This window comes from Penicillium citrinum, assembly GCF_028827155.1.
Source record: "Penicillium citrinum strain IBT 23319 chromosome Unknown utg000001l:1.0-4955037.0:1.0-4956770.0, whole genome shotgun sequence".
NCBI classification, from domain to species: domain Eukaryota; kingdom Fungi; phylum Ascomycota; class Eurotiomycetes; order Eurotiales; family Aspergillaceae; genus Penicillium; species Penicillium citrinum.
Window position 1 is genome coordinate 3,149,198 of NW_026622686.1, and position 16,823 is coordinate 3,166,020.

A 16,823-nucleotide genomic window follows, 5' to 3' on the forward strand; every position below is an offset into this window, starting at 1 on the left:
CGTTGACAGAGAGCATATTTTTCATTACCCGATCTTATTGAGTCGGACTTATTTTGAACTGCGAGCGGCGTCTTAACGTGTGTCCGACTTCTTTTTTGTTCTTTTATTATCTTTTCTACTTGTCTGCTTTTGTTTTCTTAGTGCTGTAATTCCGCTGCGATATGTCACGGTCTCGGCGGGTTGCTTGAGATCGTATGGATAGATACAATGACAAAGGCCTTCCAAGAACATTCCACATAGCATACTAGTGTATTCTCCATGTTAGTAGAAGACATCATCTATTTATTTGAGTTATGTCTCGTAATTTGCAATGCGTCAAAACTCAGTTCGATGATGATGACCCTTGATGCGCCGCTACCAGAAAGAGGGGTTGGGAATAATACTCGATAGGATTGGTAGTAATTTTACAATGATCGAGAGAGAATCTAGATTGAGTAATTTCGGCATTGTCCATTGTAAAGACCTGTCAACAATACAGAGAATGACAATCTTGCGTCCGAAAGGAAGGAAAAAGATACAAAGAGATAAGAATGACAGGTAATGACCGCTTGAGAATTTCGATCGAAAACAAGGGTTGGAAAGGAACCTGCCTGAGGGACGGGAAGTTGTGGATGACGCTGAGATGGGATGACCAGAAACAAACCAGAGCGCTCAATCGGAAGGGGTGAGGAGATGAACAAGATGGAGGGAAGAAAAAAACACGACCGAGGAAAGAAATTGCAGTCTCTGATGAATGAAGAGACTCCGAGATCGAGATGCCACGGACTCCTTGGTGAAGAACATAAGAGATAAAAAATGAGCAAATAACAACAACAACACAAGGCAAAGAGAAATGATCAAGATTGGTGAGTGATATGAAGTTCAAGACGATGAACACAATACAAAATAAAGAATCATGTCTATGAGCCTGCTTTCGCACACCGATGATTCTTGATCCAGTTGACCTTGCATGAAATAGGCAATGATTCTCTGAATATCTACTCTGGGATACTGCCGAAGGACGGATCCTTGACACTACCACCAGCGTCGCCAAGCCCAGCGACTGGTCGATTATAGGACCATCCAGCAAACTGCTGCTGGACGGTCGATGATAATGCGGGACCATCGACATAGGAATCTTGTGGGGCCTCAGAAGTGAACTCGCGATCAAAATTATCAGTATCACGGGCATCAAGCTGTTGGAAAATGTGAGAATTGGCATAGAGAAGAGATTTGAAGGGAAGCAAGGACATACCACGTTCGGGCGGAAGCTGGGCTCATACTTCCGCTGCAAAAGCTTGCGCCAATCAATGTTCGCGAAAAAGTGGTGAGACTTGATTTCTGCAGCACCATTGGCACCGAGACGGCGTTGGGGGTCGCGGTCCAGCAAGCGGGTAAGAAGATCTCGCGCAGCTGGCGGGACGATATCACTGCTGGGGAAGGTCAAAGGTTCTTGCAAGATCTTGCGGTACATTTCATTGGTATTCTCATCATAAAATGGAGGAAGACCAGTCAACATCTCGTAGAGCAAGACACCCAGAGTCCACCAATCTACAGTCTTGGTATATCCGTTACCAAGAAGCAATTCCGGAGCAAGATATTCAGGAGTACCGCAGAAGGCTGAAGATTCGGTTAGAAGGATTCCACAAGATATTTGGAGGAGATTCAGTCTTACTGTTTGTTCGATCCTCATCCTTCATATCTAATTTGCAAAGACCGAAATCGCAGAGCGCAATGTGACCGGTATAATCAAGCAGGATGTTCTCAGGTTTGAGATCGCGGTAGATGACCTTGAATCCGTGAAGGCATTCAAGTGCGCATAGAAGTTCGGCGGTATAGAAACGAGCTCTGTTGATATCAAATCGCTGCTCTCGTTGAAGATGGTGGAAAAGCTCTCCACCGTTCACAAAGGCGAGAACCAGATATAACTTTTCGGGCGACTGGAAGGAAAACTTCAGAGGAACAATGAAAGGATTGTTGATTTGAGCGAGGACTGATCGCTCTGCCAGGGTATGCGTGACCTCGGACCGAGAGATAATATGGGCCTTGCGAATCGTCTTCAGAGCGTAGATTCGACCGGTATCTTTCTTCCTGTGTTGCCATCATGGTTAGTGGCTAATAGATAAAGTAGTGCGGCGGGGGCTGGAGGGTTCATCTTACATGACCTGCATGACCTTGCCGAAACTACCCTTACCGACGACCTTCAAGAGGTCAAAGTCCTCCATCTTTAGACTGCGCTGTCTATTCTCCACGAACGAGACACCGACCTTGATCGAGCCGTTGCCGAATTGGAGATCCAGCCATTCGGCGCCCAGCTGACCCGACGTTCTTTCTTGCTCGGCATGGGCGGCAGCAGCCTTTTGATTGTCCTTCTTGCTCAGCTTTGGGTCTTCCACAAATGGTTGGGATGCCTCCTCAAAACGAGGGTTAACCTTCACCGCTCCAAGGAAGATATCCTCACTACGACCCGCACCAGCACGGGCAGCAGGATTCCGCAGATAAAGCTGCACATTTAGCTCTGTCTTTCGAGACACATCGAATTTGAAAGCAGTGCTATCACCAGCCCATAGCGGGTTTTCGGGGCTTCCAGAGACGGCATCCACAAAGACCTGATTCTTTTCGAAATCGAGCAGAGCGTAAGGGAGATATTTAGTCGAATAGCGGCCGTGGATTGTCGGCGCTGCATTTATGCCACCGCTGGTGGACTGTGGCCGGTTGGATTGCACGAAAGAACCAGCTTGTCCGTGTGAAGAGTGTGACGATGAAGAAGTGCTCGGACGCAACGAGGATGGGGCGTAAGAGTTGTTTTGGAAATGAGAGTTGAAAATCTGCTGGAAATGAGGAGACAAGGAAAACCCTCGACCTTCATGGAGGGTGACAATCAGAATACCCGGATTGACGGGGTTGACAGGTGGAGAGACAAGAAACTCTGAATTGGCTATAGTGAAGAGATAACGTAGTTAGTCCAGTTCACCAACTTCTCTGGTACACAAGAACTTTTATTTTGATTTTTTAATATACCATTTATTATTTCATCGGGGACATAACATACCAATGCCATTTGAAGAGGTGGGCGTAGTAGCGGGGACGGGGGCCTGGGGGGGTGACGGGAGTCTCATCACCGCCACCACCATTCGAATCGCCCTTGATGGTGGAGGTGGAAGACGATCGGCCAAACCCTGAAGTTAGGGGAGCCAGATGCGTCTCCTTGAGTTCTATATAAATAATGCAATTAGTTAGTTTGATCAAAGAAAAGATACTAGGCCCTTGTTCCCCTCTTTCTCCTTGCACCACTGAGGGGCGATGCTTTAAATTTGAGAGGGGCCTAGGAGGGGAAAAGGGAAGAGGAGATAGGGAGACCAACTGAACATACTTTTGGTGAGCTTCCAGGACATAATGGCGGTCTCAAGGCCAGGGTATCAAGGAGAGGAGAAATAAAAAAGAAGGAAAGAAAAAAGAAATAGAAAAAAAAAGAGTATCGAGTGTCCAAAATACCGACCGCGAGATGTTGTGTAAATTGCCTGAATTCACCAAGGGGAAGTCAACATTGAAAGTTCCCAATTAAAGAAGATCCGCGCCACACACAGCCCGATCAGATCGCTCTTCTTATAAGAGAAGAGAGAAAGAGAAAGGGAAAGAGAAGCGTTTGAGAACTCCCAGAGGAAATAAATCACCACGGCTTACCTTCTCGCAACCAGAGAAGACTTGAAGACAGAAGCAAAACCAGAAGAGAGAGAGAGAGGAGAGAGAGAGAGAGAGAGAGAGAGTGAGAGAGAGTGGGAGAGAGGGTGTTTGAGACCGAAAAGACGCAGTTGCGTTTTGGGGGGGGAGGCTTTTCGAGGAGGGGGAAAAGCCCCGTGCCTCTGGTATGAAGAATACGTAATTTACCCTCCGGGGATCGGTCCATCATAGGGCTGTACCGTATTGAAGAAACATCATTACCGCTGAGGTAAACGGGGTATACCAGCCACAACAGGGGGCAGTGCAAGCGCCACAATCTCCAAAGGGACCCAAAGGCTTGGATTTCTCATTGCATTCATCCAATGAACAATTCTATCAACAGAAGATAATACAATCACCAAATATCATCTTCACTTCGCAACTAAATATTAAGAACTAAAAGTCATCGGCTTAATTTCGAATCCCCCGATCTGCGGAGATCCTTACCCCAGGATCTGAACCTCAACTTGGCACTTCTTTCTCACCTGCATCCATCCCCTCCTCTCCTCCCCACCTACTTTACAATTTTGATTGCCCTCGAAGATCTCTCGAGGGCGATTACCGGGAACTCGCGACAACGTTGGACTCAGTGGAGGATGAAAGGGACCAAAAACCGATGGGTGTAATACGCAAGAAGACCGCCTCGCGCGGCACCGAGGCAGGCACCAAGTTCCACTGCGACGTGTGTTCGGTCGACGTGACTTCAACTGTGAGCGCATTCCTAATAAACCTAGAACTCCAAATTATCTGCTCGAAGAAATACTCACCTTATCATCTTATTTTACATCAGGTCCGCATTTCCTGTGCACACCCCGCTTGCCCTGAATACGATCTCTGTGTCCCCTGCTTCGCGGCCGGGAGCAATCCAAGAATCATGACCCGGCCACTCATCCCTTCCAAGTAATCGAGCAGAATTCCGTCCCAATTTTCCACGAAGACTGGGGCGCCGATGAAGAATTGCTTCTTCTTGAAGGTGCCGAGATCTACGGATTAGGATCATGGGCCGATATCGCCGATCACATCGGTGGCTATCGCTCCAAGGATGAAGTACGCGACCATTACATTGAGACGTTTGTTTACGGGGCCCATTTTCCGCTTCCGGACCGTGCCGATCCAGATGATTCCAGTCTTCAGGAATCAATCTCAAAGGAAGAATTTCAAACGCGCAAGAAGCGTCGCATCGAAGAGCGCAAGGAAGCTGCCAAGGCTGCACCCCCTACAACTCCCAAACAAAAGCCAACGGCCAGTGTACCGGCATGTCATGAGGTGCAAGGATATATGCCTGGTCGATTGGAATTCGAAACTGAGTTCCTCAATGAGGCCGAAGAAGCCGTACAACATATGGCGTTCGAGCCGGGGGCTGGCATTGGTCCCAATGGCGAGGTAGATGCAGAAACCGAACTGAAGATGACTGTGGTAGACATCTATAATTCGCGACTCACAGCCCGGACAGAGCGCAAGAAAATTCTCTTCGAGCATAACCTTCTTGAATATCGGAAAAATACCGCCCAAGAAAAGAAGCGATCAAAAGAGGAGCGTGATTTGCTAAACAAGGCCAAACCTCTAGCACGGATGATGAATCGGAAAGATTTCGAGGACCTAAATAAGGGTCTGGAGTATGAGCATAACCTACGTCTCGCCATCGCGCAACTCCAAGAGTGGCGGCAGATGGGTATCGGGGATCTGAAAGCAGGCGAGAAATACGAACAAGACAAGCAAACACGGGTACAACGGATGTTACCACAAGGCTCCTTCGATCGGTTTGCCAGTGCCCGTCCAAAGCAACCACAACCATCCGAAACACCGACTGCAGCAACACAACTGACCACACCCGAACTTCCACTCCGATTTCAGAAACCGGCAAACCCTAGTAAACCATCCGAACCAGAGCCTGAGAACGATTTTGACCGAATGTTTGCTATCGACGGCGATTCAGCACCTCCTCAGCCAGCCAAGACCAAATATGTAGTACAACCGCTGAGCGGAGTTTCAGCGTGGAAACTGGATAGTGAAGGTGCTGCTGATCTTCACCTTTTGACAGCCGAGGAAATAGACGTATGCAATGCACTGCATCTCATGCCGAAGCCATATTTGGTTGTCAAAGAGACATTGTTGAAGGAAGCGATGAAACAAGGTGGCACCTTAAAAAAGAAGGATGCCCGTGCGATCTGCAAGGTCAGTCACTTTTCAATTCCTTCTTTCGCATATGTTCAGAATTGCTAAATAACTATCTAGATCGAGGGTACCAAGACAAGCCGCATTTACGATTTTATGGTGCACAGTGGATGGATAAATAAGGGGTAGCCCTGGTGTGACCCTGACTGTGTAGTCTCTATTCTACTCGATATCAATCTGTTGATTTGCTCTGGGAGCGTTTGGATTCTGGCGTTGACCATGGGAAGATGGGGTGTTAGCCTGATATTGTCCATATACCGAGAAGTTTACCAAGCGGTAATGCGCAATACACTCCTCTATTAAGATTACCGTTCCTATTCTCGATCTAGAACAAGTTACCACTTGTATAGTAAATCCATATAGACCAGGGTAAGGGTGTTCAAGAGATCCCAATCTGACCGTGAATATCTGATTACTTTCTACTCCGTAGGCCGAGCTCAACCCCCCCGCATCGGCCCTCGGCATCTCCATCATTCAACTCGCTCTCTCCGCATTCAAACCCCAACTCCAACTCTCCAAACACCTACCAAGATTCAGAAAGGCATTCAATTCTCTAAGACATAATCGAGAACTTGATTGATTCTAGCAAGAAAAATAACCCATCATGCCTGCATTCGTGAACTCACCTCCAACCCCCCAACACGCCATTCTCTCCTTTCCGGCACCGCACGTCCTTCTCGTTACGCTGAACCGACCACGCGACCTCAACTGTATCAATGCGCAGGGTCATGCTGACCTGCACGAGGTGTGGGAGTGGATGGATGAAGAGCCTAGCCTGCGAGTTGGCATTCTAACAGGCACAGGCAGGGCATTTTGCGCTGGTGCTGATTTGAAAGGTATTCTCGAACTTAACCTTTTTCCTCATCTGAAAGAAGTTAAAGATGATACCTGAACGGATTCTCTCAACCTACGTCATAACATTTTCTCCCTAGATACCATGAATAAAGCTAACTAAAACTATGTACTCAGAATGGAACACCCAAGCCAGCAACACAGGCAAAAAAGTCCCTCAACCATCCTCAGGTTTCGGCGGCGTAGCCCGACGAAAGGGTAAGAAACCACTCATTTGCGCCGTAAATGGTCTCTGCTTCGGCGGCGGCGCTGAAATGATCATAAACGCCGATATCGTGATTGCTGCATCGCGAGCCGTATTTGGTCTTCCGGAGGTGAAAAGAGGCGTGGTTGCTTTGGCGGGGGCCTTGCCACGTCTTGTGCGGACGGTGGGGAAACAGCGTGCTATGGAGATGGTTCTTACAGGACGGACATTATCGGCTGTGGAGGCTGAGCGTTGGGGGTTAGTTAATTCGGTTGTGGATGTACCTGATTCTAGTCGGGGTAAGGATGAGAAGGAGAATGTGGAGGTTTCGAGGATCGTTGTTGGTAAGGCGTTAGCTGTTGCGGCTGAAATTGCGGGGAATAGTCCTGATGCGGTGCTTGTGAGTCGGGAGGGTGTTAAGTTGGGGTGGGAGGGGATTGGAGCGGATGAGGCGACGGGCATGCTGAGTGAGACTTGGGTTAAGAGATTGTATGAGGGGGAGAATATCAAGGAAGGGTTGCAGGCTTTTGTGGAGAAGAGAGCTCCTGTGTGGAAGGACAGTAAGCTGTAGTAAACATGCGTATTCAGCGTTAGGAAGGACTGATGTAAATAAGCAGAGTGAAAAGAGAGAGGGAGAGAGAGATTGCATATCCATATTGTGTCAATTCATAGCTAATCGTACTACACATACTACAGGTCGTAAAGTCATATCAAAATAATCCGCTACCCAGTTAATCCATGTATTCGCCATTTCCCATGCGGTTTGATGTTGTTGGAAGTAAAAGCTTTCACTTAGATGCGTGGTTGACCAGCTTCCCTGTAAAGTGACAAAAGATGTTAGCATAAAACAAAAGTAAAAGATCAAGCAGGATTTGGCATCTCTTACTTAAAATCGGATTGCACTTGCTCAACCACCTTCGCAACAGCAGAGAACATCGAGTGATCTCGCTCCAGACCGGTCAGTTGGACAGTAGCATCACCAGGGGAGTTCTCCTTGAGAATTTTGGCAAGCTCGAAACTCTCGTCATCTCCCTCCACATTTTGGAAGCGCAGGGCCATTTCCACAGATCCCAGTAGCGAATCATACTTGGCATTGCGCTCAGCCAGTTGTGCAGCAGGGCCAATGAACCGTTCCTTACGGCCCAGCTTGCGAATGGGGGCACGTCCAACACGTTCCACGCTATCTTCGAGGTAAGGGTTTGAAATACGGTTGATAATTTGCTCGACGTAGTCCTGTTGTTCTTGAGCAGCAATCTCGTGCTTGTCCACGATGAGAGAAGCGGTTTCCTGCAGCACATCTCTGACGGTATTGCGAACATACTCGTCCTTCATAGCCTCAGCGATCGTCTTCTTGCCCGCATATTTACCGTAGTAAGCAGCGGTAGCATGACCGGTGTTGACGGTGAACAGCTTGCGCTCGATATAAGGTTCTAGATGATCGACCCAGTGGATCGCGGGAATATCGGGATGACCAAACTTGCCAAAGGGGAGTTGCTCAACAACCCATTCGTAGAATTTCTCGATACGGACATTGAGGCCAGCATCCGGGGCTTGCGCCGGGACAATACGATCGATGGCAGAGTTGGCAAATGAGGCCCGTTCGCCGAGTGTCTCTACTCGTGATGAATCGGTGTTGTCCTTGATGAAGCCATGTAAGGTGTCCGTGCCGCCAATCATATTCTCACAGGCAATTACAGCCAATGGAACAGAAGCGGTGCGAAGGTCGATGCCCTTGGCAATAACTGGGGCAATGAACTTGAGGATATTCGGGCCAACCGCACAAGTCACGATGTCAGCATCGGAAATTTCTTGAATGACGTCTGCCTCGTGGGTTTTGGAGTTGATAGCGCGGTAGTTGGTGATGGTTTTGGTAGATTCACCCTCTTCGCTAACCTCGGTCACTTGATAGGATTTCGAACTCTGAAGTGAGTTGATGATACTATCCATGACGTCTACGAAGACGACTTCATATCCAGCAGTATGAAGGAACTCGGCAACGAAGCCGCGACCAATGTTACCACCGCCAAAGTGAATAGCCTTTTTCGCCATGGTAGAAGAATAGTAGATGAGTAGATCAGGTGTAAGTGTGAGGTTATTGATTGAGTGAGTGAGTGAGAGAGAGAGAGTAAGTAAGTGATGATGTGACGTAAGTAAAAGAATTTAAAGAGAAGGAAGGTCTAGTTCTGATAGAAAGAGGCAACCGCGGGTGGCTAATCGGGAAAGGGTGAGGGCAGTTGAGGGAGTATTTATAGGGAAAGTGCGAATGAGGGGGGTGTCCCAATTGGCAAAATTCCAAAGAAGCAGGCTCGTTTGGGATTCTGCGGGAATCTTTTGGTCTCGTCTGTTTTACGCTTTTCTAGCAGGTTCGTGCTCTTTCTTTTTTTCTTCGCAGTTCCAGCCTGGGCGAAAGACCCCCTTTTCGTGGTGAATGACTTCATCAATCCAGGCCGCCGGAAGTGGGCTCCGCCTTGTTTCTTGCCTATGAGGCCATCGTGATGTTGTTCTATTGTTCTTGATTTTATTCTTTCTTAATAGAAGAAACAATAATAATCAAAATACTGTAGAGATGTTTGAATCAACAATTCACCAGTTCCAGTGTAACCTCCCCGCTTTACCGTACTACCTTCTATGAACCCTGTTCAAAGTGAATACTTGTAATAGTGTACAGTGTACTCCGTACATAGTATAGTCATCATACTGTGAGGGAATCGCGCCGGGAACTAGTCCATTTTCTGACTTGCCCACTTGCCTAAGCCCTTTTCGTTCAATGAACCCACTCCCCTTCATCATTCTCATACATTGGGCATCATCATGATAATCCCGGGTCTTTCATATGCACATTCCACCCTGAAACGCTTCAACCGGAATGATATCTGCACATCTGGCCTCCGATATCACCCGTATTAATTCTACTTTCCGGGGGTGGAGACTAGGTAGGGGAAAAAAAAGGGAATGCGACTTCTACTTGACAATAGAAGAAAATGACAGGGTCTGGAATGAACCGGGAAAGGCAGCCGATACCCCGGACAACTTAAGCCATCCGGAGTACAGTAGTCCTGGATGAAGGCTGCCATGGGGGGTGCCATGGCTGACGCTTACAACTGGCTCTAGGGGTAGGGGAATGATGAATGGCGCATTTCTGATACGCGATAATCGCAGCGTCCAGACAACCTACGTGATCAACCGCTTCAATCTCCACTCTTGGTGACGTCGGATGAACGGGGACCGTCGACAGACCCAGTTTTTTCCCGTTAGTCGCGATGCTTCGATATCAAACTGCCGAGGTCTAAAGTATTCTTATCTATTCGTCTAGTTTCTATTCTATCTGTTTCCAAACCTATTGTACAGGAGTACTGTATAGTAGTTGCTTTCAGCTGAATGGCTCCGCTCTTCTTTTTGCTGAGACTCTGCTGAGACTCCGGTGTGCCTAATCTGTGCACCCGCTCGGCGCCGCCCAGTCGTCGATTGGTTCCAACGCCGACTCTAACCTTCTCAAGTCGCCGGGCTGCGCAAAATGACGCTCGGACTACATTACAACTCGGCCCTTGAATCTTGCTCACTACATCGGTTTTAATTGGTGGGTATGTAGTTCATTCAGGTGGCATTGCCGGTCATATCAGATTAAAATCGCTGTTGCTGTGCGGGTTTCCCCGATGTCTGTCCGTGTTGGGTACGCTCAAGCGTCTTCCCCCCAAGTATTCGTCAACCCCTCCATGCAATTCGAATCAATTCTATTCCAAGGAACACATGTCCCCACTCACACATACTCACACACAGACACACTCTCGCATACTGTACTGTACTCGCATCCCACTCGTTCTCCCCTCTACTCCCCCTCTTCTTCGTCCTTCGGGGCGGGTGCCGGCTCAGGTTGCATACCTCGGACAAATACATTAATGAAACTGGCAATGCTACCAACCAGCAGTAGCCCGGCTGATGCCCAAGTCATGCCAAGGAATTTGTCGCCATATTTGGCCGACACGTTAGACCCATCACCATGAGCATTGATGAGGTCGACAAACTCGAAAGCAACAACTGTTGCAATGATAGAGGCAACACTCAGACTCAGGGCCCCGAGCTGATCAGCAGATGTTAGTGGGTTGCTTAATTCCTCATATTGCTTATTCTTCCCCAGAGCAAGGAAAGATCGGCAGGGACCAGGAACTTTTATGTACTTACAACCAGAAATCCGAATTCAAAAAGCCCTTGTGATCTCCTCGGAGCAATGAGCGAGACTACTTTCGCTACAAGTGCGGATCCAACGGCTCCCACTCCGATGATGTACATCACTGCCATTGACCGAGTTGTCAAGCGGAAAGCATGGAAGTCGTCGCTAATAACCCGAGGCCATTCCAAATTCGGACCGTGCGAGACCCCGTCGTGCCATGCTTCTGTAGGGTCGAAAGCAAATAATAACTTGCGGTCCGAACATCCGGTCACATTGCGTGCGCCGCCAGAGCTACCTGGCTCGGCCTTTTCTAGGCTGCCATGGCAATATGACATGATGTGAACTGAGTAGAATTGATTGGCTGTGCCATCGGAGCTGCCCTGGGGAGTATATAGCTACAATACGAAGATATCAGCCCTACGAAGAGTAATGTGATAGACCGATGGAACGTACTGTGAGAAGGTCGGCTCCATCTAGGAGATTCTTTTGTGTTCCGGCGAATAGACAACATAATGTGAGGATGAATGCAATGAAAGCCGTCAATGCCGGGAAAATCTTCTTGAAATCGACCTTCATGGTGACCAAGTTTAGTACTACTACTAGTAGTACCAGTATCTTATCCCGAGGTTGTGTTAGATGGCGGGGGCAGTCTAGTCGACGTTGACTTCACTTTGTTGGCGATATATAGCCGACGAATCGGTCAGGTATATTCAAAAATTCGCGATCCTAGCACTGAAGAGAAATCCATCATTAGCTCTAAGATGGTCACAGCAATAACCAAAATAGGAAAAGAATGAACTCTTACCAGAATACGACCGAAGAAACTTATTTACATAAAATATCAAGAATCTCAGGCTCTCTTCCCATCCTTAATACTTATATACGCCAGCAAAGTATCGGAGGTTTCTCACACCGAATTCATCATTCCGACAGATGGCTGTCGGAAATCATTGGCAAGGGCGGCATCCAAAGATACGCCTCGATCAGCGCGCCATGAGAGGAAATTCTCCGATGGTATGTACAATTGCCTAGACAAAATTCCACAATTAAGATTCGAGGCTCTTATCGTGCTTATCGTGCAATGATCTACAGTCTGTATTGCCGTTTCTTGGAGCTGAAGGCGTGTCTGGATGCTTGAGGCGCGTCGAGCTCTTACCCGCCGCCCTCAGGAATGCTGCCCAGCCACGTCTTGGTTTGTACAATAGACAGGGCGTAAGAATTTGATGCAATCTCGCTATCTCGAGATTCACTAAATAAAGAACTTTCGGCATTTCACAATACTTGATTCATGACCTTGGAACCAAATACATTAACCTATGCTAATATCTGCTTGTGGTCACCTGCGTTGTGAATTTTACTAGAACGTAGTACACTTGTGAATGATACAATAGTACAACATTTTGATACAAGATTTGTGCTCTTATGGTATGATTCAAAATGTCTTCTACGGCATTAATTGACCTCACGGGTTACACGATATCAATAAGAATTTTCCACGGCTCAATTAGGGGCAATCATATCACAAATCGCCGCTTCTTTGGCGGATAATTTGCCCATCGAATACTAGAGGATAAAGAGCCTGTGAGCTCGTTCCAACGGGGAACGTCTCTATACTTTCCAACCTCTTATCATGACTGTTCTAGTATGACCTTCGCATCATGATTCATTGGCTACCAAAAGTAAGTTTACCATTTCCTCCAAGGTTCTCAGTCACTACTGCTCCATGATAGCACAGTCAGCTGTCGTGATGGCGGGCATATAGTTGTGATCAACAATCTTGCTAGTAGCTGATACATACTAGTAGATTTCTTCAAGAAACTTACATATTGTAGACCGGATCCGTTAGTATGGTTCTTCTTGGTCGTTAACATAGTAAGACCTCGTCATCCATGGACATAAGTTTAGATAGAAGTTTTAATTTGAGAATCATTGGAATGTACTTCATGGAGATCTGATGGGCCGAGGCGATTGTTCTCAAATGAGGCTTGTGTGTCAGCCAAAAGAAGAAGCCCAATTTGAACATATTAATACTGGTTAGCTGGAAAAATTGCCCTTTCGTATTCGATTGCAGAAATTCCACTGGAAGAATATATCAATTGAATAACAGGGAACCTTATGTGAAAAAATAATCCTATGAAGTAATTCCGTCGTTACTCTGTTTTCTGGCACTGGAGTGCTGTTCGATAAATACTAGATAATGCCAAGAGTATCAACGTGATACTCGGCGGCTGATACTGGAATATCAGCCTCCTGCTTCGAGTCCTCAATATATCTGTTTCCCGGAGCTTATGAAGTGGTGTACTTCCCATTACCCCCGCCCAAGTGGATAGCCGTGACTTCTGGTGCACCTCATATACTACCTAGTAGTAAAATCGAGCCCCCAAAATATAGAAAGAGTTCCCGGCAGTTGAATGAACAAAGTAGTCAACAATATTCACTACCTAGTGAATATTGAGCTGAAGATACCTATCTTCAGCTCAACAAAGCAAGATCAAGCCAAATTTAGAAGCTGATCGACAGTCGCTTAGGGCTTGGCTGTTCCCTTGGACTAACAAGAGAAATACGAGAAATATATCACGTGTGGAAACCCATTGCACTGGATACCGAAGACTGGAGTTTTTGGTAAAAAAGGGCCTTTTTGAACACGATTGGTGACGGAGACAGCACATCTCTTGGATTATCCGAAATGGTTTACATTTTAGTACCTCGCAGAAAGCGGGCAGTTGTCATGGGAAACATAAAGAAACCAACAAGCACAAAAAGCACCGTGACGCGCCTCATCAGGATATTCAATGTACCTGAACGCACAGCCAAAAAAGACTGGCAAATCATAGAACGGCAGATGGAAACTTCTCTCCCAGCCGACTACAAAGAACTCATCGATCGAGTTGGTGGCGGCTATCTTGAAAGATACATGTACATTCTTGAACCGGACTGCCGCAACAGACACTACGATCTGGCAGACATGACCGACGAACGAACCGAAGTGAACGACTACTTCTTCGAAATAGATGGGAAACCAGCAGAATTACAGACTGAAGGAAGTTTTCTCATTCCTTGGGCGACGACTGATAATGGAGAGTATCTGTTTTGGCGATGTTTGCCTCATCAGAACCCTGATAAGTGGACTATTATGATTAATCAAGGTCGGGATGGGACTTGGGAATACCATGATATGAATTGTACGGATTTTCTTTATGCGTCTCTCAGGAAGGAGGTTCGATCTGACATACTTACTGATTGTTTCCCTTTGTCTCGTCATGTTTTCAAAAGATTTAGGCAATGAATGGTCGAACGCTGGGTTAGGCCGTGCACTTGGTATTTCTCTGATCAGTCTTAGTGAAATAGAAATTAACGCGATATCAGTAGTATAGTAGTCCCCCTCATACAGTCTCAAGTATTGTGTTTTTTTTTTTTCGCAAGAAAGTCCGCTAAGGTTAGCAAAATTTACTATTATGTGTGCATCGATCCAATTCATGTGAGAATAGATATGTGGACTTATTCGTCTAGGTCATCCTCATCCTAATTTACTGTACACCAAGAATGAATCTACGCATAGATCTTGATAAAGCGAGGCATCTTATACTTTGACAGAGCAAAGAAAGTGCGGGGATGAACCCAATCAGAAAAAGAAAGTGTATTACTGTTTGTGTATAGTGATATAAGGGCCAGGTGGACCGCGGAATATCATGATGTACTACGGAGTACTTGTGACTACTCTCCAAAATTTGATCGACTTCGAAGGATAGTAGGTACTAGTATTCACGTCGCAATATCCTAATGACGGGGCTGTCCTGCTGCTGTTAGTGGTGTTAATAAGAGGGGCTCCGAAACCTATTACAGAGCGAGGAGAACCGGACTAAGAGGAATATCTTTGGCACAAGTATCTGGAATACTGCAGTACTCGTTTTGAGCAAGGTGTTGGAATAGTCAGCTCGGGAACGCCGGTAATATAGCATGAGAAGACTCAATCTCCTCCGATTCCCAGGCCATAAGAGTGCGAGTGGTTATGCAGTGGAGCTACGTAGGGGATAAATTGGAAATGAACATGGTTAGTGTTGATGGCCGAACAAGATCGTCGGTGGTGACCTGGTGTTCACGGACGAAGCAAGGCCTAGATCTTTACCACAGCATCTGAATGAGAACCTATCATCCTACATAGGATATGCCCGACTCAGCTGAGACACTACGGACATGGACGCTTTCTAGAAGCCTTGTCATGGTACGCCGTGCTTCCTTCTTACCAGGGTTGCAGTTCCAGCACCTGCACATGGTACATTCGTCGAATCTTGCTAGCTTACCGGGCGTTTCCACTAACAAAAGAAGCCGAGCGATGGTGCTACGCGACACAATTGGCGGGAAGATCGCTGCATCATCTTCGACGGGGATTCGGGAAGGCGCAGAAGTGGCTCTCGGCTCGGTCGTCTCGGATCCACGAAACGCCCCTTAATGACGAACAAAGCCAATGCAAGTAGGAGTCGTGTCATGCGCCAATGCCCTGCAGCAGCTCCATCGGTGGATACGAACGAACGTCTCGACAGAACTGTACATACATAGTATGTACTCCATAGAGGATCGTCGGTGATGAAACTGAATGAAGGAGGTCTGCTGATATCTTCGAGCGCGCTTTCGAGTTTCCGTCTGTTAGTGATCTTCCCGTGGATACGGGCTATATTGGGTATATTGTCAGCAACCTGAATCCGGACGTGGCGAAATATAGTTTCTTGGAAAGGCTTGAATAGTCTTGGATGCATTGAATCAAAGACGCAAGCATTGACAAGCAATGGCAAGCAATGGACAAGCAATTCCAAGCACTGGCAAGCATGAACTTGTATGATGGAAGTATAGGGTCAGCCGAACAGCCACCAGACTCTAATCCACAGCAACACCCGCAGGATGCGCCGAGAAACGCTTTGACCGGGACGAATGAAATGAGATCATCCGATGCCGTGCTGTTTCTCGGCTTGACGTTTCGTGTTTGACCCAAGTGAGCCAGAAGAGCCAAGAGTTGAGAAGTTCTCTCAAGGAAGGACGTCGGCTTCAGGTTGAAGCATGTGCGCTCAGCGGAGCCTCTGGTTGGCTCCTGGGGAGATTTTGCAGAGTATCCAATCATCGGGTGGCCGCCCCCAGATATCGGTTAGCGCCGAGTTAATTCGTCCCCCACTCTGCTCGCGTGCGTCGAAATCATTTGATAAAAGATGAGAGATGGGATGCGATGAGGGGACTTTGAGCATTGAGATGAACAGTCAATTGCCTGATTGGAGTAGGTGGCTCCGTGTATGTAGTCCTCTTCATACTTTTAGTACCGCGAGTTACTGTCCCTCCGCACTGTCCATGGATATACGTCAGTCCACAGCGGGGCCACGCGATAATAAAATGACTTGGACCTCTGTAAAGACGTTGATTGACATTGATGGTCATCAATAGACGGTGATTCCCGGGAGCATAGCCACATCACAATAACAGGCAGAAGGATGATCATGGATATATATATACAGTACAATATCTTGGCGAAGATGCAAGCGTGACGAGGCAATCGTCAAATTTAGATGGGTTGTCTGCATGAGAACTGTGGTGTCACCATTAGCCGTGTCAATCTATCGGTCGAATGAGGGGGTACAAGAAATAACAAAAAGGACTAGATTATTTTAGTCTGATAATCCCGAAGCGGTGAAATCCTTTTGAAATCGCAATAAACCCCGAGGCCAAGACCTCACGCGACAGTCTTCCCATCAGTCAACTAGT

At 47.1% G+C, this 16,823-nt stretch overlaps 6 protein-coding genes across 6 annotated transcripts; 3 read left to right on the plus strand and 3 right to left on the minus strand.

Moving 5' to 3' along the window:
• Nucleotides 1-977: 977 nt before the first annotated feature.
• On the minus strand, nt 978-3,374 carry N7469_001186 (Serine/threonine-protein kinase gad8; the record flags this gene model as incomplete). Its single annotated transcript, XM_056640106.1, is given in 5 exon segments — nt 978-1,139; nt 2,376-2,917; nt 3,032-3,074; nt 3,088-3,194; nt 3,353-3,374. The coding sequence occupies 5 exon segments, from the start codon at nt 3,372-3,374 to the stop codon at nt 978-980; spliced, it is 876 nt and encodes a 291-aa protein (XP_056505863.1).
• An 851-nt stretch (nt 3,375-4,225) lies between these two features.
• On the plus strand, nt 4,226-6,003 carry adaB (chromatin-binding transcription regulator ADA2; the record flags this gene model as incomplete). Its single annotated transcript, XM_056640107.1, has 4 exons — nt 4,226-4,408; nt 4,490-4,537; nt 4,570-5,874; nt 5,935-6,003. The coding sequence occupies exons 1-4, from the start codon at nt 4,316-4,318 to the stop codon at nt 6,001-6,003; spliced, it is 1,515 nt and encodes a 504-aa protein (XP_056505864.1). The 5' UTR covers nt 4,226-4,315.
• A 475-nt stretch (nt 6,004-6,478) lies between these two features.
• N7469_001188 (enoyl-CoA hydratase/isomerase family protein) lies at nt 6,479-7,481 on the plus strand (the record flags this gene model as incomplete). The annotated part of the gene is made up of 2 exons (XM_056640108.1): nt 6,479-6,710; nt 6,844-7,481. 2 exons carry the CDS (start codon nt 6,479-6,481, stop codon nt 7,479-7,481), a joined length of 870 nt encoding a protein of 289 aa, XP_056505865.1.
• Nucleotides 7,482-7,702: 221 nt separating this feature from the next.
• N7469_001189 (mannitol-1-phosphate 5-dehydrogenase) lies at nt 7,703-8,959 on the minus strand (the record flags this gene model as incomplete). The annotated part of the gene is made up of 2 exons (XM_056640109.1): nt 7,703-7,727; nt 7,797-8,959. The coding sequence occupies 2 exons, from the start codon at nt 8,957-8,959 to the stop codon at nt 7,703-7,705; spliced, it is 1,188 nt and encodes a 395-aa protein (XP_056505866.1).
• A 1,777-nt stretch (nt 8,960-10,736) lies between these two features.
• Nucleotides 10,737-11,654, minus strand: N7469_001190 (SUR7/PalI family protein; the record flags this gene model as incomplete). The annotated part of the gene is made up of 3 exons (XM_056640110.1): nt 10,737-10,988; nt 11,090-11,473; nt 11,532-11,654. The coding sequence occupies 3 exons, from the start codon at nt 11,652-11,654 to the stop codon at nt 10,737-10,739; spliced, it is 759 nt and encodes a 252-aa protein (XP_056505867.1).
• A 3,589-nt stretch (nt 11,655-15,243) lies between these two features.
• On the plus strand, nt 15,244-15,528 carry N7469_001191 (uncharacterized protein; the record flags this gene model as incomplete). Its single annotated transcript, XM_056640111.1, has 1 exon — nt 15,244-15,528. One exon carries the CDS (start codon nt 15,244-15,246, stop codon nt 15,526-15,528), a length of 285 nt encoding a protein of 94 aa, XP_056505868.1.
• Between the last annotated feature and the right edge of the window lie 1,295 nt (nt 15,529-16,823).